The sequence below is a fragment of the Melospiza georgiana genome, chromosome 4 (assembly GCF_028018845.1).
Source record: "Melospiza georgiana isolate bMelGeo1 chromosome 4, bMelGeo1.pri, whole genome shotgun sequence".
Lineage (NCBI taxonomy): Eukaryota > Metazoa > Chordata > Aves > Passeriformes > Passerellidae > Melospiza > Melospiza georgiana.
In genome coordinates, this window is record NC_080433.1 from 16704634 (window position 1) to 16730551 (window position 25918).

Here is a 25918-nt window from a genome sequence, read left to right on the forward strand (position 1 = left end):
AGAGGAGATGAAATCTAGGATCTACCATCAGATTTGCACACTGTGAGCAGGGATGGGTACAGGGAACTCAGCAGAATTCAACTGGGACTTCCCCATGCCAGACAATTCCGTGTACCAGTACAAGCAGTGCTGTTATTTGACATGCCTTAAGTGTTGCACATCTGTCCCCTCCTGATCTGCCCCATGCTCTGCCCCTCTTTGTAAAGAGGACAGAAAATGTTTTTATTGCTTGACCATTTATCTTCTCTCTGACATATATTTAAAAATCAAAACACTCTTCATAATGTCTCATAACACAGCCAGAAAGTAATATCTGTCTGTAATATTCTGCAGATTTCCATTTTATTTCATTTATTACCCATATTATACTAGATTTAATATCTGCAGAATACTACCATATATATGCACATTTTTATATATATATATATGAAAGGATAATTGTAGACACAGGTAGAAAATATAAATAAAGACATCGTTGTAGGAAGGGGAAATGTGAAATCTCTGCCTTGTACCTGTCTGGTCATCTCACAAGGTCCCTCATGCTCCAGCATGGCTGATATTCTTTGCCAACCTGCTGGATCATCTAGGAAAGGTGCTGGCCAAAGGGTTTGGGATCCTCTTTTAGGGGAGACATTCATATAGTTTCTGCCCACGCAGCACCTGCTTTATGTATGTGCTAATTCCTGCACTGTGAGCTCCACCTGTTTTTTAGCAGGTTTTTTAAAACTGAGCAGGGAGATGAAGGCACTCAGCTTCCAATACAATTAACACAAGTGCTGTGTGCAGATGCACGGCATTGTTTCGGAAGCCTAAAGGAAGTTTAGAAAATGGGAGCAAATGGATGTGGGGAAAGGGCAGGAGGACCCTGAGTGCTTGCTTTTGACAAGTTTAGCACAAGCATCACACATCACACACATTTAACATACTGCAAAATGTGGCACCACAGAAGGATGCAGAGCACATACAATCCAGCGGGACACACAATATCTTAGGCATCACAATGTGAAAAACATGACATATTGCACAGAAAACAAACAGCATTTCTAAGACATTTTCCCTACACATCTCCTTTGTGCTTTTCCAGTGCAGCAAGTCCAGTTTTTATCCATCTGCTGGGTTATAAGAGCCCTTTGACAGGCCAGATTTAAGCATAATTGACATGAAATGTCCCAGTACTTCTTCTGGCTCAGATCCTTTGTATTAATATTTTACATTTAAAAAAAACCTCCAAAACGTAACAGAGAATAGTAACTAAGGTACACATGATGGATTTAAAAGACAATATGTATTTTTAAACACCATTGCCACCTAAAATTAATTTCAATCAACCAAATTTGATGAATAATACAAAGACCTTTCTTTTCTCTTGTAACAAGACTGTACCACTTTCCTTCCTTGTATTTCCAGTAAAGCACTTATCTACTTTCTATTTAAGATTACTCATTTCCCATATTCTAACCTCAAACCAATAGATTTACTTGTAATATTATTCTGATAATTTCTCTGCTTCTGAACAGACCAGGGAGTTCAGCAGCCCACTTAACATCCTTTATACAAATCCACACTCAAAGTTACATTTCAGGACCAGAAAGACCAAGTTTTAATGACACAGTGCCACTTTAAACCCAGTCCCACACTAAGCCTGTCACAGTTTAACCAGCACTGTCTGCTCTAAAAGATTTACCAAGACCTATTATCAGCAAAATAAGGGCAGTTCATATCAGAAAAAATGTACTTTTCCTGCTGTAGTTTATGCAGTTCTGTCAGCAAATACACCACAATATCCTCACAAAACCAAGGACCTTTTTACTGGTGCTGAAGAGAGATGTTTTACTTTTTTAAATTGAACCCTTTGCAGATCTTATCATACTGACTTCTTGTACAGATCTAAGTTTAGTCTTTAGATGTGGTTAGTCAAATTAATTTGCATGATTATGATTGTCTGCTATTCTCCTTGCTACAGGCTGACACTCTTAACAACAACAGGTGAAGTAATGAGCTCATCAACTTGTTTTTAACTGTTCAGGGATGGAAACCAGCCTTCCCCTCAAATCCGGACCTACCTGCTCTGCAGGGGAATGAACTCCGCTGCTCTGAGCATCTCACCACAAGGTGTTTATGCCCAAACTATACATATACAGCTAGTGAGGAGAAGTGGGAACTTGAAGAGAGGGATTTTTTGGATATGTGTTATTTATTAGCTCGGAATCTGATGTATACCTTTGAACAATACAGCTTCCTCTTCTGGAGATGTTCACACATCTCCATCAGGATGGGGATCTCAGGTGCCTAGGTGGGTTTAGGCAACTCATTTCTGATGCCTGGAACAAATGAATTTCCTACAACTGGAACACACTCGCGAACAGCACCCAGAGTGATGTGGCACAACACAGAGGGATATTCACAATAAACCACACCTTTGTGCCAGCACTTTTGGACGGCACTAAGAAATGACACCATTTCTTCACCAGCTGGCAGAAAAAAAACTACTTTGGTGATGTGTTTAGGGGCAATGTGAATTTTCTTGGTGCCCCACCTGCACTCAACTTACTTGAGCAGGTTGCCGAGGTTGAAGAGCGCTCGGTTGTGCTGGGGGTTGAGCTGAAGGGCCCGTCTGTAGTAGTCCTTGGCCTCCACCACGTCTTTGGTCAACGTCCCCAGGTTGTTGAGAGCACTTGCGTGACGAGGGTACAGCCTGGCAAAAATGGAACAGCAAGTTACAGGTGCTCATTCATTAACAAATAAAGCTGATGTGGCTGACTCTGCCACCAGTGCTGTTTGGCTTTCAATAGAGGGAAGAATGTCAGTCAAATAACCCTGTTTTCCCTTAATTTGCTGCAGGTCAGTTGGGATCCTGAGGACCTTTTCAACTCGCCATCAGATTTCCTATGATTCCTATACATCTCCAGGGCAAAATGGAACATTTGGAAACAAATGGAACAAACTGAAAACCTATCATACCCTTCAAGCAAAAGACATAGTGACTAAAGCAGCCTGAATGTTTTTATTCAAAATGCTTTTGCAACAAGCAAGAACTGCCTTGTCAAAAAATGTTTCCATTGGAAATAGGTTTTGATACACACAGGATCCAACACAATACTGTTTAAAATTATTGTTGGGTTTTTGACATTTTTTTTCACAATAAAACTGATAAAAAGGTGCAAAAGAAAACCTGAAATCAGCTGTTGAACAATGCTTTCAAGACCAAGCAAAATGGTAAAATAATCTGGAACCAGACTGCTTAAGAGTATGAATTCTCTAAGCTTCTTGTAGCATTTGGTTCAGCACAGTTCTCCTTTTATCTGACCTGTTGATCTTCACAACTGCCTGTTTCAGTTACATCACTGAGCCCAATGCATCTCTGCTAAAATTCTCCACAAATTAGGCAGCAGGTCATGGTCCATGCAGCAGTTTAAATTCTCAAAGTTCTCCTCCTACATTAATATTTTAGTTTTTAGGTCTTTTACCAGAAAACTCCAGAGGTGAAAGTGATCCAGGCCTTGATGAAAGCATCCAGGACCCTTTGTCTGATAGGTAGGTGAAAACTGAGGGTCATTATGATAATGAAATAAATTTTTGACAGACACCCACAGAGGTCCCTGGAGACCAGCTGTGTGAGAAGGTCTGAGGCTCTGAGACCAAGGCATCTGACAGCTCTTTGCCCCAGGTCCCTGATCATGGGAAAGTGATGTGGAAAATGACATTAAAAGTAGTTGGCCATGAAAGCACAGGGTACAGCATGAGAAGGGGCATTTAAAGGTAGAAGAGATTAAGATTCTCTAGTATAACCCGACTAAAGTTTGCAATTGTTTTTAAATTCAAGACTTTCCACTGTGGGTATTTTGCCTGGAGTTTTTCACCATGTCAGTTCAGCCCTAGGATTTTCTGTGCTTAAGTACCATGAATAATTTAGCATTTTATACACTTCTGCAACATTTGTATCAGTCACATTTTCACTCCACAGCTCATAAATTATTTTGGCAGGGTCTTATTTGGGGGTGAAGCTGGAAGCATTCAAGGGAGCTCTGGGAGAAATGGGCATGAACCACTAACAAAACCAGGATGTTTCCTACCATTAAGTAAGAGGAAAAGCTTAAGTCCTTTTTTCACCTAGCAAATAAGGACTGCAAAGCCACACATTTGAGGAGAAATTGTTCAGGGATGCAGCCACGTGCTTTTTAAAAACTTGAATCTTGAACAAAGAACATCTTAGGGCAAATGACCACAGGCTCAGTCTTGTTTCCCATTTCTTCCAAGGGACTTCCACATTGTTTTGGACCAAGAAAAAGGTCTGGGAGTTAACTTTTTCAGCCTTTTTTACCAGATGGCTATGATAAAAGCGTGCACTACTTCTGTCAGTACTCACACATAAAACAGCTCCAGTATTTGACATGAAGTCACCTGAGTTATGAGTGGGCAAAAGGATTTCAGACAACTCTTGGGAAAGTCAGAAACAGATTAACATTTTACAGCCCTAAACCTGATGGTTTTTCTCTCAAACTTTCAGAAATTAATTCTGTTCTTGGCCTTTAGTGCTCCTGTGGCATTTTAGGCCCAGGAGATTTGCTTGCACCAATTTGGAGTGGAATGAAAACTCAAGATTAAAAAAGGGAACGGATTTCACCTTTAAATTGCACAGTTCTGACCAGCAGCTCCATAAATACACTTCTGAGTTCAGTGCTAAAACCTCCCAACAGCAAATCACAGGATGCAAACATGTCTCCCATGTATCCTGGGCTCTATTTCTTGTTTTACATTTATTCATTACATCTCACTCCCCTTTCCAAGAAAGGTAAGTGAAAACCCAGAACCTCAGCAAGCACAAATTACCTGCTTAGCATCTGGCCTGAAGAACTTATGAGATCTGCAATTTTACATGTCTGAACAAAAGTTACCAGAAATTCTGACCACAGCGAGATAAGGTGGTGCTGTTGGGCTTTGCTGCTAGGGTTCAGCTCTTTCATTTCTCTCCAGATATTTTACTTGGAATATTACTTTGTTATGGTGGTAGAGCAAGCTGCCACTCAACTGAGTTCAGCAGAACAACCAGGCCTAAAAGAGCATTACCTCTGAGAGCCAGAGTCTGAGCCCATGACCATCCACGTTGTTACAGAATCATTGAATGTTTTGGGGTGTGAAGGACCTTAAAGACCATCTGTTCCAATGCCCAGCCACTATGGACAGGGACTCCTTCTACCAGACCAGGTTATTCAAAGCCCCATCCAACGAGGCCTTGGACACTCTCAGGAATGGGGCATCCACAGCTTCTATGAACAGTGTGCTCCAGTGCCTCAACATTGTTACAGTAAAGAATTTCTTCCTAAAATCCCATAGAAACCTGTCCTCTTTCTGTGGCTTTCACACCACCTTCAAATAGCTGCAAGGAGCGGTCCAGGCCTAAGCCCAGATCAGGGTTTGGTCCCAAAAACCAACTTGGACTTGGCCACTGTCTCTCAGAGGACACAAACATTTACTGAATACTTCCAGGTCAATTTATGCCAGTTGACCTCAGGGCTAGAGAATGTGCACCAGATCATTTTTTTATTTATTAATATGGATGTTGAGTAAAGGACAAGCAGCCCTATTTAAACTGCCCTTTGTTCAGGCACACCCACTGCTGTTAACAACAGTTCCCTGGGAGTAAAAACACAGCAGAACAGGCTTGTGGCAGGATTTATGCAGGAACACAAAACTTGACCACAAGCTACCAAATGAACCAACATTTACTCAAGAACTTTCAAAATGGTTCTGCAAGACTTGCAGATACACCAAACTTGTTTGATTTTTTCTTGTTGTAATGGAGGGAGACTCATTTACTTCTCCTGTTCTGAATTATCAGGAGATTTGTGCTGCTTATCAAGACTTCTGGAATTGATCTCAACAAGTCCTGATATTCAGTTTTAACTTGTTATGATTGTAAGTTCTCTAACACAAACATTGTCCCTTCTCCATTCTTCATTCATATGAAGAATGTATTTATTTCTTAGAAGGCTTAGAAACACATACCAAGGCAGGAAGGTCTCCAATTAACCTGGAGTCTCTGTGCCACAATAATGGCAACACTCAGAATCCACACTTTATTTTATAAGCCATCACTCTGAAGACACTGGGATGCAAGAGATAAATTGTTGGCTTATCTAGCTTGTTTTGCAACTTCTCTTAAGAAACAAAGCTTTCTATCTGGACACATATAGGGCTGTGTTTTCCTTGTCACCACCACTGATAATGGTAACAATCTGCAGGCAATATCCTTCTTGCTATGCATCTGATTAGGTAGAAATTCCTCTAGGCTTCACCTAATCAAATGCAAGTGCTGCATTATTTATGAAAGAAAGCTGAATTTCATTAAACTTATTCTACAAGTAGCAGTTCATGTAAGAAATCAGTTTATTCTTTCCTTTGGAATTCAGAATAATTTTCTTTAAAAATCTACATTCAAGGATAATTATAATAGAAGTCTTGAAACAGCAAAATTATGGGAAACCAACCTATAAAAGTATATTTTAAAGCAGATGGAGATTTCATTTCTAAAGAGAAGAAAAGTGGGTTGCTTCCTTGTTGTAGAATGAATAATTCAAATGATTCCTCCAATGCTGTATCTGCAATTGTCAGAATAAATTTCAGCAGCCTTCCCTTTAACTATTACAGGTATAGACTGCACAAGAACTCCTGTTAGTGATTATCCCCACTTCTTTTAGGTTAGCAAAATTCCCTCTAATACCACTGAACAAAAGCCCTACTGAATTGCACAGCCAAGAGATTTCCAGTTTCCCAAGAGAAAACATATAAAACATATACAGCTGATGACCATTTATTCTGCTTTTTCATTTAATGCTACTATTACCTGAAACATGAGGGCTTTTGAAAAAAAATTTGAAGGGCTTTGTTTGGCTCCATATCTGAATTACAAGACAATTACAGAAAGAAGATAAAGGGATGAAATTTGTTGTCATGACTGCAACCTATGATCCACCAGGAATTTTAATTCTTTTAATTCAGATTGAGAGAGACCACTTAAACAACTGGCAAGCTCTGCTCACAGCCCTGCCTGGTCTGGTGCCAGGGGTATTCAGGGGGAGGAAGGCATTAGTGTGACAACTACCCACTTGCCCTTAAAGAGCATTTTGTGGTTTTTGTACAGCCATTGCTGTGTGGATAGCAAGCAGCACGGGATGGGGCCAGACTAGCATGCAATTAGCCTGGAAAACTACCATGGACAGCAGGGAAAAAGCTGTAATGTCATCTTTCAGGGGTCTGGGCAGCCCCCCACAAACACTGCATGATGAAAGAGGTTATTGAAAGCAGCCCAGAGCTGGGACAGGCCTGACATGTCACATGGGGGTGACTCTTCCTGATGCCCTTCATCACTCTCCAAGGGTTGACAATAAGCCTGTTGAAAGCACATTCCCAGTGACTTACAACATGAGTTCTTATAACCATTATAAAACTTGTAAGCAACTCTGGTCATCATTAATCCAACAGCCATGCCATGGCAGCAGCAAGACAGAAAAACTGCCTGCATCATCTTGCATAATATTCAAAGGGAGCCCAAGCACATTAATTTCTTCTATAAATTAAAATAATAAGTGAAAAATAATAAAAATAATAAATTATTCAGTTGGAGAGATCTAATGTGCCTGGTTTTTGTTAACCTGTCTTTTGATTAAATAATGCATTTAAACTTAGCACTCACATTGAGGCAGCTGTGGTAAGTCAGCCCCCTGTGCTGCCCTGTTACCCCTCTGTGGCCAGAGGAGAGGAAAGTCTGAAGGGCCACAGCTCTCACCACTCCTCCTCCATACAAGAGGACACTTCCCTGACAGCCACTCTTGGCTCTCCTGCTGCCTGTCCAGCCCTACCACAAAGCTCAGCATCCATGGGGCTCCCTGCAGCCACCTTAAGCACAGGGACTCAGGCCTTAATTACCCAGGCCCAATTACTTGCTGGCAGCATGGCAATGTGCTTTTAAGGCACATTTTGCCCATTCCAATATATACTGTAATTATTGGCATTGTTTTGCCAACTAAAGTAAGAATGTTATATGAATAACGTTTCTATCTGTGCCAAGTTTTAATACTGCCCATTTTATATTTACTCCAGCATACTATTTCAAGCCAATTTTCCAATTTTAATATTACATCATACTCATTTTCATGTATTTATGTAAGTTCTCAATAGAGTTCTATGTCAGGTTGAATTAAAACATGATCTGATGTAATTCTGAGACCAGTCATCCTTCTGGGAACAATTCTGCACTGGCAACAACTCAGGTCATGGCCTCATGATGGTGTGGCACCTTGTTTCAAGAGCTGCTCTACATGATGTGGAGATGTGTCTTCCTCAAAAAGGTTTTCAATTTGCCACATTTTAATTTAATTCAAGGAAGGAGAGGTGATTCTGCAATATCAAGCAGCAGCAGGTGGTTTTTTTTTTTTTTTGAAGTGTTCTAGCAGTTGCATCAATATTTCCTCAAAGAAAACACCCTTCAGCTTGGCAGAAGGTTTGTGGCAGGCTGGTATTTTTTGTATTTTAAAAAGCACCTGGAAATCCTGTTGAAAGTCAGGCAAGTGAGAGATCTAATGCTTTTAGGTTCCTTTGAAAGCCTCGGGCATAATCTCCTTCAGTGAAAGCGTGACAGAGCAGTGCGACTCGCGGCTGCACACAGCACAGCCCGGAGCTGGGAATTACATCACACCCATTTCCACACACCCAGCTGCCAGGGGCTCCTGGCACAATGCCAGGCATGAGACAGGGAGTGCTGCCATCCCAGCCTGGGGCTGGGGCTCACAGGGCATCCCTGAGCAGCGCTGTGGGGCCTGCACAGGCCAGAGAAGTCAGTGCAAGGTCATGCCCAACCAGCAGTGCCTCCAGCAGGACCTTGCTCTAACCTGGGATCTCCAGAGGCTGAGGTACAAATAGCAAGTGCTGAATCACAGCCAGGGATCAGTGGAAGGAAGTGAGGTCCTAGCTTTATGGCTTTGATGCCTTGTGAAGGCTGACCTAGAACAGAGGCCAGGCACAGCTAAAGAATAAAGTAGGGATTTATTAGAAGGCCTCAATGGATACACCTTGGGCAGCATAAGAGCCCAACCAAGGCTACACCCCAGATGAACCCAAAATGGTCACAAAATGCACGACCAGTCACAGGGTCTCACACTTTTATAAGTTCTGGTCTATTTGCATACTGCTGTTTATTGTCCAATTACAGCTTTAGCTTATGAAGTCCCCTCCTGCTTGTTTTTCTCTCTTCAGTCCACATTGTTTATGCTCTTGGGCCTGAAATTTGGATCATTTGTCCTTGGTTTCCAGCTAGAGAAGGAATTGTTTCCCTACTCTGTGAAGAGAGGTTACTATCCCCTAATAGGAGGCTCAGAACTACACACCAAAGCAGCACAGAATCTGAAAAATATAAAAGCTAAAACCTGAGGCATCAGCTTCTCCCCCTGCCCATCAGCCAGGAAGAGCAGCCCACAGGTGCCCTGCCACCAGCAAACCCTCTCAGCACAGTGAGCCTCCCAGGCTGAATTGCAGAGCACCCTGACACTGAGAGAAACCCCTCCAGGATAGAAATGGGGAAAAAAAATAAAGAAGCTGAATAGATTTAATCTGTACGTTGACAAAAGCCTCGTGAATTCTTTGAGCTTGACATCCATTAAGGAAAAAGTACCCCCAACCTACAGCAATATCCAAAAGCATGCTATTCAAATAACCAACCAGAAGCACACTAAACAATATTATAATTTATAAATTTTCAAACTTGGGCAGGGATAGAAGCCTGAGAGTTAGAGCTGAGGAGAAAAACCAGGATTTTAAGTCAAACAATATCACTGCTAAATATAAATAAATAAAATCTCTCTTGCTAAACTTGCATGTTCCCTGAAGTGATGAGGCAAACACAAGGTTATCAAACAGGGCTGTCTGCTTATTCTCTCACATAAAGAATTTATGCAGGATCCATGTAGTCCTGAAAATCCCAGAAATCTCAACACTCCCAAAGCCCAGCAAATAATTCACAACATGCCTGACCTATAGACAATGTGAACAATGCAGGCACCTCCATGGAGCCCACAGAATCTTGAGGGACCCCACAGCAAACAAGAGACCATCGGGTGAGCCCTTCAATCAAACATGGCATGAGGGATACAATACCAACACACTCTCAGAAAAGCAGATGGGGGTGAAACCACCCAGGTGCCAGGGGAAGCTGTACAGCCCCACACTGCACAGTTTTCATCAAAACAAGGACAGCAGGCTAAGAAAAAACCAGTGGCAATGGGAATGAGTAACCAACCCTTGGATTTGAGGTTACCATTAGCCAAAAGTGAAAGGTAGACTTGAACACGTGCAAAATACAGTCACAAGTTTCTCTCTGCATACCCCACAGGAGAATCAAAATAGATCCTTAAAAATAGTCAAAATAGATTTCTTATTGTCCCAATAAGGAAACATTTTTAATTAGGGGAGCATTTTTCCTTACCCAGATTTTTTTATCTGTCCCCAATACATAAGAAGGCAGAGTTTTCATGCAGTTCTGAGGAAGGCTATGGAGTTGTCACCCTCAGAGATGATGGGGGCTTTTCTCTAAGATGATGTGTTTGAAAAGCCAGCAAGTCCTTGAAGGGCAGCACAAAAGGACCTGCAGCCACAACAAGACACCAGGTGTAGGAAGGGACCCCAGCACCTGTAACCATCAGTGTGCAGGGCTGACACATCCACCTGTCCATCCCAGCAGGCACACCCAGCTCCTGTGGCTCTAAATGCACACACACTGTCTCTGCATCATGGTTGCACTTATACCAGTTCTGTTTCCAAGTAAATAAAAGCCTGTGCATTGACTGTTATTTTGTAACTAAAAAGCAGAAAAACTGAGCAGAGCTGGAGCAGCCCTCAAAACAGGCAGGGATTTGTACTTTGCACACAGAGAACAGGTTCAAAAATAAATTACACTCACTGAAGTAATTTGGCCATTGTCCCATGCAACGTCTTGTAAAGGCCATTAAGTCTGATTCAAATGACAAGGCAGCCCTTCCAGCCATCAATTACCTCTAAAACACTCAACAATTCTGTCCAGCTTCAGGACAGCCACCACATCCCTACCCAATACTTCTTAAGCCCACTGTCAAAGCTCAAATCAGAACACCACCAAGATATTCCCAACAGCTTGGACACGATCCACCTCCAGCCCATAATATTCACTAACACAGAGTATTACCTGAAATCTCTATGAAGATGTTCCAGGCTTGCTCCAAGGGCCTGACCTAAGCAATATCAGAGTGTCAGAAGGGCACTCATGGTTTCAGGAGCAAAAGAAGCCACAGCAAAGCAGCAAACGCACATTTTTTACTCACTGTAAAAACAGGCTAACAAATGGTGCTGGTATTTTAATTCTTCCCAGAAATAAATCACAGATGGTATCCAAGGCCACCTGCAGTCCATGCTGAGAGGCATTTTAAAGGCAAATACATTGACACACACACACATAAAGGGCTGAAAGAACACAATTTTTTTTACTGCATGGAGAGTGCAATTTAACAGAATTTAAACAACCCCAGACCCCAACGTTGATTTAAGACATATAAAAACCCAGCAGGAAGGTATGTGAGAAAGCTTAGGAAGAAACCTGAGTCTCCCTTACAGCATTAGGGCTTTATTTCTAAAGTGTAGTGAGGTGGAAGAACAGCCTTGCTTTTTTTCTTTTCTACCCATTCCAGTGCTGCTATGAACCAATTTTGTTCCCTCAAATGAGGGATAGAGATAAGCTGTTTACACTGTTTTCCCTTCTCCATCTAGCCTGTGTTTGAGTACTAACCATGATTTCATGATCCTTACTGATGCCACAAACCACCATTCCCCATTTCCAGGCAGTATGCAATGCCCCAAGATGTATTACTTGCAAGCTCTGTGAGAGCCAGACCACACAAGCTGCAGGACCAAGTGTTTCCATACTGGTTTCCCTGCCTCTTGGCCCACTCTCTCCTCTCTCGCACGGCTGAACAGCAGAACAGCTCCCTGAACTATAAAGAAAACCAGTCCAAGAGTCCCTGCTTCCCTCCTCCAGAAGATGCCACAAGGGGGAATGGAGGTTTCTGCATGGCAGGCTGGTCCCCTTCCTGCTCTGTTTGGTCAGCAGCCTTTGGCAGGGGAAGTCCAAGGGGAGCTTGTGGCTAGGAACCTGTTGATGGATGTGTACACACATAGATGTAACACTGCAGCACTCTCAGGTACACACCAGTGCATTTATGTAAATAAATCCACAGTATCACATTGCACAAGGTGAACACTTCCTGCAGGACTCTCTACTGTCAAGTATATTTTAACGTCCAGAAGGCAAACATGAATTTTTAGATGATGACCTTTTCCCAGACACAGAAATATAGCTTGGTAGTACAGAACTACTATTAGCATGTTTATCCACCCAACTCCAGCAAGGAACTCAGCAATCTCCCTCAGCCCCACCCACTGATGCTCACATTGATCTACCTTCCATGGGAAGCACTGCCCTGGAAACAAACACAAAGAGGGATGGTAAGAACTGCTCTGGGAATTAAAATGTTGAATGAGTGCAATTGTAGGAGGTGAGGTGAATCATTTTTCTCCCCTCCATTGTTAAAAGGAGATTGATTAAATTGATAACGAATGTTCGCCAATTGGGTTTTCAGGCTCTGCTGTTTTTCTCTCTCTGCATGTCAGCCCATGTGCATTGCTGAAGAGCAGTATAACAGTATCAACCGTAACATCAAGCACAGAAGGCTGGGGAGAAGCAGGACAAAGGCTTGGTAACTACAAACACAGCAAAGCTGTTCTCATTCAAATATGAAGAACAACTCTGATGTCCTAACATCTTCATTAGGACATGAGATTTGTTCTTCATATTTGAGTGAGGTTGTACGACCTCATATTCTCATTCACAAATAGGGGACAAGTGGTGAGATAAATTTCAGATAAGATCAGCCCTGCTTGATCTCCAGGAGCAGAGGTTCTCCAGAAATCCTAACAACAGCCACAAACCTGCAGCAGAAGCAGCAGCAAGAACGTTAAGGCCAGCTTTCAGAATAGCCGTGGTCGACTCACACCTCAGATGGACTATTTCTGGCCTTTACTTTCTGAAAGAAAAAACCCCAAGGATCTCCTGGGGTCACTACCATATGTCAGGCAAGCCAGTGAAGCAGTCTAATCCAGCAGAGTGTTTTTCTTGTTTTACTGTAGGTAAGCTGAAAGGTTTATAACCCACTGTACAATTGCTGAACACCAGCTGTTTGTTGGGGCTGTTTTACAGGCTCAACTTCCATTCCTCTTTTAGGAACTACATATAGGAAGAGATCTTCCTTCATATAAAGAATTTTTGTTCTTTTCATTCTCCCCATCTGTCAGAACCCAGGACATTCCTCTGACTGCCCTGGAGGACTCAAGACCCTGGCAGGGGGTTCAGAGACCTTGGCATGGAGTCAAAGACACCTGTGCCTTGGATTTTAACCCATGGAAAAGATCACCAACTTTGTGTGAAGAGTTAGAAGCCACAAGAGTTTGAATACAATGACAGCGAATTGATCACAGGGTGAAAAAGTAGAATTTGGGGGTTTTAGAAGGGGGGTTCAGGAGGCAAGATGGAGGAATCTGGGTTTGTACTTCTTTCTCCTTCTTCTTTGTCCTCCATCTTCTGCTGTGATTGTGGCACTTTTGGATTAGTTTAGAGTAGAAGCTCACTGTCTAACATAGGTAATAGGTACTGGAAAATTATTGCAAATAAAGTACATGTAGTTTTTAGTATAAAAAGGTAACACTGCCCTGAGGGCAGTCAATGTGCCTCAACCCAACCTGCTGGACAGACCTCAGTGGGTCAGAAAGACAATGTATTAGATAAGAGCAAATAAACAACCTTGAGAACGAGAGCCCAGGAATCCTGACTTCTTTGGTCTCAGGGCTGGAATAAAGAGACTTTCTAACACCTCAGGGTCATCTCAACACCAGAGACCCTGTCACCCATCTCCAATTCAAACGTCATTCTCCATTTTTGCATTTCATTTCAGTGTTCATTTCCCCCACACCTGGAGAACATAATTAGATTGCACTAATTACCCAAGTCCAGCTAGGTCAGGGTGTTTTGTTACTGGCCTTTGGGCTGGGCTGAGGAATGAGTTTTCTGATGGGCCACCTGCAATAGTGGTTGTTGGGACTGATTGCCAAGTTTGCCTTGGAAACCTGCCCTGCAGTTCCACTGACAGGGAAAACACATTATTCTCCTTCACCACTTTTCTGCCCTGAAGCTAACAGAGGCACACCAACATTTCCCAGCAGTGAATCCCACCTGTCTCTGAAAACAGGAAAGGAGCAATTAAAGCATTGGGGATCAACTTTCCCAGGATTTAGCATCCATTGCTAGTATTTCCCTAGGTAACCTGTGTGCACTTCAGCATCCTTTCCTGTCACAGACAACTTTTATAAAAAATCCTTTCCTTAGGATTTTTTCCTCCTGAGAAGCTGAGAAGCCTCAGGAACAAAATGTAAACAATGGTTATCTGCTGCTGTGGAATGCAACAGGTGCATCTGTGATTGGCCCATGTTGGATGTTTGTAATTAATGGCCAATCACAGTCAGCTGGCTCAGACAGAGTCCGAGACACAAACCTTTGTTATTCATTCCTTTCTATTCTCAGCTTAGCTAGACTTCTGAGATGAAACCTTTTCTTCTATTATTTTAGTATAGTTTTAATGTAATATATATCATAAAATAATAAATCAAGCCTTCTGAAACATGGAGTCAAATCTTCATCTCTTCCCTCAACCTGAGACCCCTGTGAACACTGTCACACTTTCTCACAGTTACAATTTCCCAGGATTTAGTATGCATTGCTAGTATTTCACTAGCTAACCTGTGTGCAGTTCAGCATCCTTTCCCACAGTTTCAGCTTCCCAGGAGGAAGGTGTTGCATTGCTGAGCAGACACAAGGCAGCCAGCACTGCTGGCAGAGCTGGAGCACATGGAAGTGCCTCCTCACCTTGGTGGAATGGCAAATTGCTCACAGTTCAAGCAGCAGCGTGCAGACTGACAAGATCACTTTTTGTTTACTAAACAATTAAACTCATTCACCAGAGATCAAGCAGAGCTGCACTGTTGTTTGGCACAAAGCTGGAATAGTGGATGAGCCATCACCCACTGAGGCAGTGCAGCTCTCCCTTTCCCATCTCCCAGGAGCTCCCAGGCAGCAAGCCGTGTCCTTATCGACTCCAGCTCCTTATTAATTCCCTATTGATCTGCTCACTGAGCACTAGGCAGAAATAATATTTTTATTTTCTGTGTTCTTGGCTGTGCTGCCATTGGATTTGAAGCCTCCTGAGCAGCTTGAGTTTTCTGTAACCTGGGGAGGATGGATCCACCCACACTCACTGGGAGAGAAGGCACTCAGTGAGGGGTACCTGTGGGAAATCATGAAAGCTTGTGAGAACACCTCAGCTGCTGGTCTGCCTACTCCCTGACATGGAAATTTACAGAGTGGTAATTCATCTTTCCAGGTCAAGCCAGTGGCCAAAAATACTCTGAACCATCAAATTCTGCTCAGGATATTACAGCTACTACTTCCTTCTCTCTAATTATGGAGACTGGTCCACAATCAGAGCAGTGTGTGAGGAGCTGGTGCCTGTGAGGATGGGGAAACAGCTCTATAGACACAGCAGCTGTTTTCTGTGATACCTGAGCATGCTCTGGCACTGTATCCACCTGAGGCTGCCTGTCCACACCCAGCAGCTTCTCCACTGCTCCAACACAGCCACCAAATGCAGGCACCCAGCTACGAGAGGCTGCAGAGCTCACACACAAACCCTGGCACTGCAGGAAGGGTCTGACTGTCTGAGGGGAAAACACAGACATCATAGAATGCCATCCTCAACACAAGAACACAGTGCACTTCTTACTTACACTGTTCTATTGCTCATTACACAGGCCCCAGATAATTTCCCTGTGCCAGAGGGGCAAGAAGGAGTAAATATAAGGAAAATGTAAGTGCAGAGATACACTGTGACAAGAACAAGTAGTGAAGCTTCCCAGTGATGGAGACTTCCAACTCCTGGCCTGCACTTTTGGGTCAAAAAGAGAACGTGCAAGGTGAGTTTCACTTTTCCAAACTGCCAGCTAATGCTGAAATTACTGAAGCAAGTCGAGTGCTAGCACCAGTGAGACACCAAGCACCTAGAGAAGAGCAGGGCTGGCTCTGTGGGGCTCCCAGCCCCAACAAGGCTTCAGATGCTCTATAAACAACACCAGCATGAACAGAGCTCTGTAATACAGTGGAGAAAATGTTTGCAATCAGCTCTCAAAACAGACTCATAATTGAAATACTGCAGAGCAGAAAACAGCATTATAATTACAATAAATGGGTGCTGCTGAGTTAGAGAAGATCTTTTGTCTGCAAATCCCATTTACACAAGCACAGGCAATGGTGGTAGGAGCAGTTACATTACTCTGTGCACTCCACTGCAGGGCTTGGATCATTTTTGTCAGTCCCTGTTTTTAACTTGCAATGGGCTTTAGTGGTAACTTGGAAGAAATTCAAAGAGTAGATACAGGAACAACTGGAGGACTGCAAAACTTTGTGATGCTGAAAAAATCAGCACTGATCAAACAGCAGGTTAAGGGAGGAGTTGATCACTCTACAGAAAACAGAATTTTGGTAATGGGATCTTCAGTGTGGCATTGAAAGGTATAAACAGATTCAATGACTGGAAGCTGATGTCAAACAAATCAGTCTAAAAATAAGGGAGGACATTTTCAAGAGCCAATGTAATTTACCCTTCAGTACCATTTACTGATGGTTGTGCTGGATTTTCCTTTGCTGGAAACTTTAAAAAAATAGAAAGCTTTTCTAAATGACTTCCTAAAAACAGAACAGGATGTTGCTCAAAAAAGCTGAAAATCACCTTCACCCAGGTTCACTCCCTCCTCAGTGACAATGAACTCCTGTCCTCACAGGTCAGCCTGGGTAGGCTAGGAGCCCTTGGAGAGCTTTTATCATAAGCTGTCAGCTGGCCAAAAGACAAAGCATACATGTAATTTGTGAAGTTTTCTGTCACATCACATGTCAGGAAAGTACATTTCTTCCACCTCCTGGCATGCCCTATGGAACTGGGCTCTGCCCTTGCTGTCCATCAGAGCCACTCTTCACCTTGCCTGTCCTTCCTAAACATGCTTCTATTCCTGAAAACACGCTCTGTGCACTCCATGCTTGCCTTCCCTTGCCACCATGCCATCCCCCAGCCCTTTTCCTTGCATTCATCCCCCAGAGGGGCTTGTCCTTTCTCCCAGGTCCCAAGAAGCAGAGGGGAGAGGTTTGGGGATCTAGGGTGAGCTGCCTGATGCCCCGAGCACTGCCTGGGGAGCAGCTGAGCTGCAGGAACAGCAGGGAGGAGCAGCAAGGGGAGGGAAGCTGCTCACACCCCATCTGTGTGGGAAGGGAGGGTCCTCCACAGGTACCACAGGACATGTCCCAAATTACAGCCCAGCCCTGGGCCCTGATTTACCATTCATCTACAAGCAAAGCAATTCATCCTGCTGCCTCAGCTTCCCCCTGCACAGAACCTCAGCAATGATATCTGCCCTGTTTCTGTACAGGAGCATTTTCAGGATCAATTAGTTTAGCATTCATGCAAAGCTCTGTGGACAGAAGCCTCAACACAAGCAATAAGTACCATTATTGTTACTGCACTTCAGATGGCTACTGCACTGACATTTTCCAGGCATGCACCATTAACAATTCACAAAGATAAATGTGCCAGGAACCTGAAAATGCATTTAGGACAACTACCTCCTGCTTACCAGCACACATTCAGCTGTGTAAATGACACCTCATCGCTCAACGTGTAGCTATGGTAACATTTCTATCTCATGTACTGAAGTGCACACACACACACGTGGAGCTGGAGGGAAGCCAGGCTACCTCATTTTATGACACACAAACACCCAGCCAGGGAACTTTCCCAGGCTCCCAAAGCCAAGCTGCTCCCATGGAGCCAGGGATGAGGAGCAGCCAGCTCACCCCATGCCTGTCAGGAAGGAGAAGGGTTAACAGCAGGAGTCCCCCAGGCCCTGAGGGACTTACTTGAGAGCAGTTTTGTAGTGGTAGATTGCTTCAACATTTCGGCCCTGGTCTTTCAGGAAATTGGCATAGTTGTAGTGCACCTTGGCGTTGTGGGGCAGGGTCTTCACTCCTGAGCTGTGAGGAGGAACAGAAGCAAGACACATGAGCAGCCAGGTTACCCCACCTCCCCTGGGCCCACCTTCTTCTGGCAGTCCCTCCCTTCTCCTGAGAAGCTTGCTGCTGATCCCAGCACCTCGTCACCTCCTGTGCATTGGTGCCAGCACAGCTCATGTTTGAACTCCCAGCTTGTCCCCTGTGCCAAGTGCCCAGGGCAGACACAAATGTGTGGCAGCAATTCAACTCATCCTGGTAGCTGTCACTGCAGGCACTTCCAGCAGCAGCACTGCAACACTCCCTGTGGCCAGAGGCTGCTGTGTTCTAAAATCTGAACTACTAAACTGAAAGACCAAAAGCTAAATGGTTAATATTTAGAGGGAAAACATGTAGTACTTTCTAAAAACAGGGTCCCTGCTTAAACCTGAGCGTCATGAAGCATCTGATGAAAATCTTGATTTAAAGCTGGCACTGCAGATACCAGGAAGAGGGAATCTTTTCCTGTGCATCAGCCACTAGATGGAATGCATGGCATACTCCAAGTACCAGCACATGTGCACTGCTTAAGGCAGAGCAGAGTGTGCCCCGGAGGTGAGGGCTAATGGGGACTCCAGCCCTTAGGTGGCAAAACAACACTCTGGCATTATAATACATGACTGAGGAATATCTGGCTGCACAGCCACCCCATTCCTCCCCTCTGTCTCCCCTGCCACGTGTAGGCTGAACTCAACATTTGGAATTAATAATGAGGGCACAAAGACAAAAGCAAGCATATGCTTATTCACTTAATTGAGAGCACAGAAAGCAAGGTACACCTTGCACAGCCAGAGGAAATGCTGTTCCAAGGTTAAACAGAGAAAGAAATCACAGGGGCACGTACACTGTGGAAACATTTCCCCTGCAAGAATCCCGAGAAGTCAGTGCTCTGTTTAATGGGGGAATCCTTTCCAGCACATAAACAGGGGCTCTCTGAGGTAATGGGAAATAAGGATGGATGAATCTGTTCATGTAAAAGCAGACAAAGTGCTGTTTCTTGCTCACAAGCAGATTCCTGCCAGCTGCTCTTCTCTACTCCCAGCACCTCCAACCCTGCTACCTCACTCAGATAGGAAAAGCAAGGACTAGAAAATTCCCACATCTTGTTGCTTTGCCTTGTCTGCCTCTCCCATTTAACCTTGGTTAGCATGGAAGTTAATTGTAATGAGACAGGGTCACAGGCAGCCCCTGCTGTGGGATGCACACCCTCTTCATGGGAAAAATGCACCCACAGCTGCAGAAACCCTTTGAGGGGGATTTCACTGCAGAACAGCACTGAGGAATTGCAAATATGGTATTCTTTTGGTTATCTGCAGCCAGTGGCATCCAGCATCACTAACACCTACTTGTGAGAGCTTCCAAAGCTTCGCCCACAACTGCCTTGCAGAGTTCCGCTCAACACAGCCACGGTTTGCCTTCTAAAATTAAAAGTACACCTTGCATTTGGCTTCCTAATCATCAGGTATTTCCAAATTACTTACTGGGAGCACTACAGGAATAAGACATTTTGTGACTAATCGCTGAATTAAATCAGTTAATTGATGCTATTCTTAAGAGAATGATTTTCTATATTAGTTTTCACAAAGATATACTGCACCAGCAGCAAGTAATGTGTGACTGCTATGGCTGTGTTAATTTCCATTGGCCTTGGGAGCTATTAACTACACACTTACAACCTCTGGGCATTACTGGAATATTAATTCTTATACAGAGAGGGTTTCATTACATCAGCATCAGTGTTACAGGCACAGACATGGCACTCAAAACTGCTGCTCTCTCAGAGCTACGTGCAAGGAGCTGCTCTGCTCCAGCCTCTGCTGAAACAGAGCAGGCTGAGCTAACAGCGAGCAGTACATTACACATGCACCAGCACTTCAGTTCTAATGAGATACACTTAAAACAGAAAGATACATACATTTAAGTATTTTAATTCTGGGCTGTTTTCCTTTAAGTAGAATTTATCACTTATTCTGCTGGTCCCATTTATTAGAACATCACTAATAAAGCTGCTTGCATCTGTGTGCTTCTGCTGGTGGCAGGGGTGCCAGAGGAAAGGCAGAAATGGGTTTGGGTTCTTAAGATGCTCTTTTCTGCTTCTCACTGACCTATTTATTCTCCTCACATGGGCAAGGAGGGGGAATGTTTCATTTTGCAAATGCATGTAGCAATGACTGAAACTGCTTAGAGCCTCTGTGCTGGGGGAGGCAGCAAACACAGCACTGGATGCAGAGGGGAATTTTCAGGAGAGTTGAGGAGTTAGCATTCCTGCCAACTGATTCCTGACCAGTCGAGAACGCTATTTGCTCATTGACAGAGGAAACAATGATGTCCACAGTGAAAGCCAAGAAGGAAAGGGTGGAGTAAAAATAACAAAGCAGAACACAATGTTTTTCCATTTCTGCTTCCCACAAGCTCCCAGTCTCTCACAATTTCAATATCATTTTCCAATGTGCTTTTCCAAACTCTCCTGTTTCCCTGTTCCCCAGCCTGTCATACACATGCCCTCCTGAAAACCTACAGCACCAATCTGGCTCCAGCCAGAAACGAGCCCGCTGACACTGGACGTCACTTCTCCAGAGGATTTCCTTCCCTTCTGATTTCTACGACAGCAGTAGGCAACAGAAATGGAAAATAAACAATAGGCAAACCTTTTTACGTAACACTTCCTCCCCAGGGAAAAACAAAAAGCCTATTAGCCATAAATCAGGGAAATTAAATGCCACTGGTATTTTCCAACCTCAAATACCAGCATCATCCAAGTTCCACTTCAGCTGGAAAAAAGCTGTGATCCCCTCTCTTGTTTTCCTAAGTGCATGTTCTGCTCTACAAGGTGACTGGGTGCAGGGCTGAGGCTTCATTGATTTTCTGTGACATCCATATGAAAAGTGCTCACTTTAGAAGAACATGAGACCACTCCTGCCTCAGCAGGAACCCTGGGAAACCTCTGGTGTCTCCTCTGCTTTGGGAATCATTATCATCCACAAAGATTCTCTACAACAAATCATTCTCTGGATGACACAACCAACCACCTTCCTTGGCCTCCTACCCTTGTACTGATTCCACAGGTATCTGTGTTGGGCCATATTAAACTGTCCTACAGAAGATGCCCAAAATGCAACAGACTTGCTCTTTTCAGCTCAGCCGGCTTTCAGAATTAATAAAATAATACAGCAGTAAATTTGGGGCTGAAGCAGTTTTTGCAGATTCCTGAAGTCAGCAGACCTGGCTTGGGAAGGGGAGCTGCTGACTAAGAAAGCATCATTTTTGTACAGTTCCTTTGCTGGTTACAGCTGGGTTTCCAGGCACTGTCACAGACGCGGGCAGCGCGTGCGGACGCTTTCCAGGAGCAACAGGAAACACGGCAGCTGGACAAGTCTGGAAAGGTCAGCACAGAGGATGCAGGGATCAGCCCACAGCTCTGCCCTCCCTCTCCCTGGCTTTGGACATTAACACTGACCACAGCTTGAGTCTGACCTTCTGGCCTGTGCATTCACTCTAGAGGGCAGTTCCCTAAATAATTAACAAGCGAGTCCTCCCTGATCACCTGTCAACACAGTGAGACAAACTGCCTAGGGCTTCTAGAGATGTCTTGGAATAATATGCCTCAAATATCTCTCTATGTATTTGGCCACTTCTGATACTCCTGGTTTATTTGCTTCTCATTTAGCCCTTGCACACGTGCTTGTGCATGTATGTGGAGATGCATCATTTCCTCCGACAGCAGCAGCCTCCCCCACACTGCTGCTTTCAGCCAGCACCCAGCAAGATTTCTGCACCCACAAAACTTGGTCCCTGGGCGGAAGACTGAGTGGCCACAGTGGCCCAGGGATGGCAACAGTGTCACACAATGTCAAAATGCTGTCAGTTTTAAGAAAGGGACGCATTGGGGTACAAGCACAAAGCTAGGAACACACTGAGTAAACAAGCATCTCCTGGACCAGCAGAGAAAAAGCACATTTAACAGAACAGGCCTGTTAAAGCCAAGGGAACCAAGACAGATTAATCCTGCAGAAAGAAGAAAACAGAGGCACAAAAAGTAGAGGTGAAAGGAAAAAAAAAAAACTGAGAGGAGAGAATAAGTAGTAATTAATTAAAGCAGCAACTGGAGAAAGAAGAATGAGGAACTAGGATTGTGAGTAAAGATTCTCCCAGCACATACTTCTTAAAAAAAAATTCAACATACACAGAGAATACCAAGTAGGTTGATTATGTCTCCTTTCCCGCATGTATAGATTTGCTCTCTATCCTCCTCCTGTTCTGTCCATTAAAATTTATTGTTGTTTCACATACCTCCATCTACTTCTCCCTCCTCTCCTCATCAGCCTCCTCCTTTTTCCCCACAGGGGAGATCTCGCACTCCTGGAATGACATTATCTTCTTGCTATACTATTCTTCTCTTGCATTTCCTTCCCATCAACAAGGAGGATCCTACCACATTAGAGACTTGTGAGAGATGTGTAACACCTATCAAAGAAGATCTTAAAAGGACAACAAAAAGACCAATAAGGGTAAACAGCAGAGTGAAGACAGCTATGAGAAATGAAAACCATTCTTTTAAAAGGACCAGCTACAGAAGGAAAAAGGAAAAGAGAATAAACGTCAGCCAGTTAAACATAAACCATAATTAGGCAGACCAAAAGAGATTTAAAGAAAAACTTGCTAAAGCTATCAAAGCTAATAATGGAATACATCAGATAGAGGAAACCTGCCAAAGATCCCCTAAGGCAAATAGATGATGGAGGTCTAAAAGTAGTGCTTAAAGAAGAAAAGACCACAGCAGATGAGCTGAATGGATTCTCTGCACCAGTGCTGCTAGAGGGAAACCTAAGGAGCTGCCACACAGGAACCTTTCCTCACAGGGCAAGACCCAAGCACTGTCTCTGACTGAAGTGGCAGTAAAAGAGGCTTTAAAGCAAATCAACACCCTGAACAGTTATGAACCCATTGGGCCTGGCAGAATGCATCCAGAGGAAATCACACAGGCAGCTATTAGCTGCGGTAGGTAGCCTATAATTTAAATGAGACTGGCACTGGGGGAATGGAAGTTGATGAACATGACTTCATTTGGCTCCAGGGAAGGGATCTTGAGCGGGAAGCAGACCAGAAAGTGTGATTTTCACTTCAGGTAATTTGGGGAAAACCATAATAAATTATAATTCTAGCACATTTCTGGATAACTACAGTCCAACAAATAATTAGCCTTGCATACTGCAGAAAGAAGTTATTTGGGAAGCTCTGTTGGGGTTTTATAGACTCAACAGGTACATACATGTTATTGAAACTATAGAAAGCCTTTATATATTTATATATATTCCAAATATGGCCCAGTCAATCAAAATCACATACACCAATGTTGAGCACTTAAATGCCCAAAAGGAGATTTTTATATAAAATCCCTCACTGAAGAATTCCAATTTCTTCAAGGCATCATGGAGAAAGAGGGGAAGATCCTCTCATGAATGAATACTTAGCTGAAAGACAGCAAGCAAAGAGCATGACTGTGTGAACATTTTATACAGCTAGAGAAGGGTACAAGCAGGGTTTCCAGGAGACATGGAATGGCACCTGAGCTACTTCAGGGGCTCACAAAGGAGCTTGAAAAGAGGGGACACGTTTGCTGATGACACCAATGTGAATCACACTGCAAGAATTAGCTACACCTTGCTGCAGAAGGAACTCACAGTATTTCAATACTGGGGGGAAAAGATGGCACAAGAAATGTAGAGTTGGTACAGACACAAGCATCAGAGAGTGTGTACACACACACTCTAAATCTGCACACAGACTGATGGCTAAAAACCTGGTGTTTCCAGTCACAGCAGTTATCATGGAATTTGCATTGAGAGTGCTGTGAAATTATCAATCACTGCATAGGAGAGGTCATAAAAGGCAAGCAGAAAATTATGAACTAGTAGAAGAAGAGAACAAAAACCAGAAAGCAGCCATATGTGCAAAGGTGGTTCTGGCCCCTTTCTCAAAAGGATGGTTTAGAGTATGAAAGTATCCAGAGAAGACTGACAGGAGGAATCAGAAATGCAGAACAGCTTCCATGTGAGGGGAGTACAAGTACCAGCTGACTTCAGCATGAAAAGGAGACAGCCTCAGGTGAGGGCATGGGGCTTCAAGGCATGGGAGTGCCTTTATCTAAGTGACAAGCTGATGGCTACTCACAACTCATTCAGCACACCAGAACCAGGGGACACCAACCAGATAATCAGGCAGAAGGCTCACAGCACACAGAGGGAACCTTAGTGTGCACACTCTGTAATTTAATGACAGAGCCCAGCACACAGGATGCTGTAGAAGCCAAAACTATAAATAGATTTGAAAAAGCAGTCAGAGACATTATGGAAGAAAAGTCCATCAGTGGCTGTTAAGAGCAAAAATAGCAAGTAACTCCTGACTCAGGAAGTCTTTAAACTGCAGATTACTGCAAGCTGGGAAAGAACTGGAGAGCAGCATTATTGTTGCTGGCCCTGGTCTTACAGTGCTTTTTTCAGCAGCTGCTGCTGATTGCTCTCAGGGGCAGACCACAATACGAGGTGACCCAGAAGGAATTTAAGAGTCCTGCCATCCCCTCAAAAGCCTGGGGCAGACCTCTCTGCTGGTACTGTCTCCAAATTCCTGAGCTGAAGAGGGAAACAGCTCAAGCTAAGGCAGGTAAAGGTGTGTTAGCTCCAGCTCAGAGCTGCACTGCAGCAGTGGCAACACCTCACAACTGGCAGTAAACAGTCACCCTGCTTTGAATGGAGGCTGGAAGGACCAAATTCCATTTGTCCAATTAAGCAGACATAACCTGATCCCTCTCTTCTGCCACAGACCCCATAGCACCCATATTGTCCCTAGAATGCTCTTTAGTGGAAGGAAATGTCCTCCTGTCACCTGCTACAGTTTAACATCGCCATTCTTAAACCTGAGTGACCACAGCTGTGCACAACACAACACCATAGGATGCCTGCAAGTCTGCAAATGGAATTGTCAGATTCCCACCTCCCCTTCAGCAAGAGAGTGATCCAACCTGGAAACCCTCCCACTTTCCTCCAAGTGGCCAGGTTTGGATTGCTGTGTGAGACCAGGCCAGTCACCACTGCTTGGACAGCAAACAGTGTTTGAGGGAGCCAGCAGGGAGCTGAGACTGGCTCAGTGGGTCAGTGTGCTGTTAACAGTGCCCAGGTTGTGGGTTTGATCCCATCCTTCTATGGACCATTCACTTAAGAGCTGGACTCAGTGCTCCTTGTGGGTCCCCTCCAACTCAGAATATTCCATGAATCGTTCAGAGGGGAGAAACCCAGTTCCAGATTTTTTAACAAACAGCCCCACTGAGAGAGCTCCAACCACTTCAGCAGTGTTTGCTGAAGACCAAAGGGTACACATAAAAAACAATTTCATACTTTCAGTGCTGCATAAATTAAACTTTGCTCTGGCCAATCAGTTAGGAAACAAAGCTCAACCTGTGTGCAGATCACCTGCGTCTCTGCAATTACTTCACAATTAGACAACTGCTGAAAGCAGCTGGAGGCAAATGCAATACATTTTCTAGCAAAACACAAAATGAAACAGTCTGTTTCAATGCAAGAAAATACATAAATGAGGCTGTTAACAGAGCTGTTTGGCAAAGAGTAATCAAATAAAATGAAATATGGTACATTAAGTTTGGCGCTTTGTGGCATTTTATTTTTGTCATTAGAACATTGCTAAAGA

The 25918-nt window shown here is 43.8% G+C and overlaps 1 protein-coding gene across 1 annotated transcript in view; it reads right to left on the reverse strand.

The window, feature by feature from the left end:
- TMTC1 (transmembrane O-mannosyltransferase targeting cadherins 1) overlaps positions 1-25918 on the reverse strand; it is a 143140-nt gene that overhangs the window by 24171 nt on the left and 93051 nt on the right. Inside the window, exons 11-12 of the mRNA XM_058022907.1 lie at positions 18089-18202; positions 2552-2695 (exon numbers count right to left, since the gene is read on the reverse strand). Coding sequence (XP_057878890.1) covers positions 2552-2695; positions 18089-18202 — 258 coding nt within the window. The remainder of the gene's footprint in view (positions 1-2551; positions 2696-18088; positions 18203-25918) is intronic.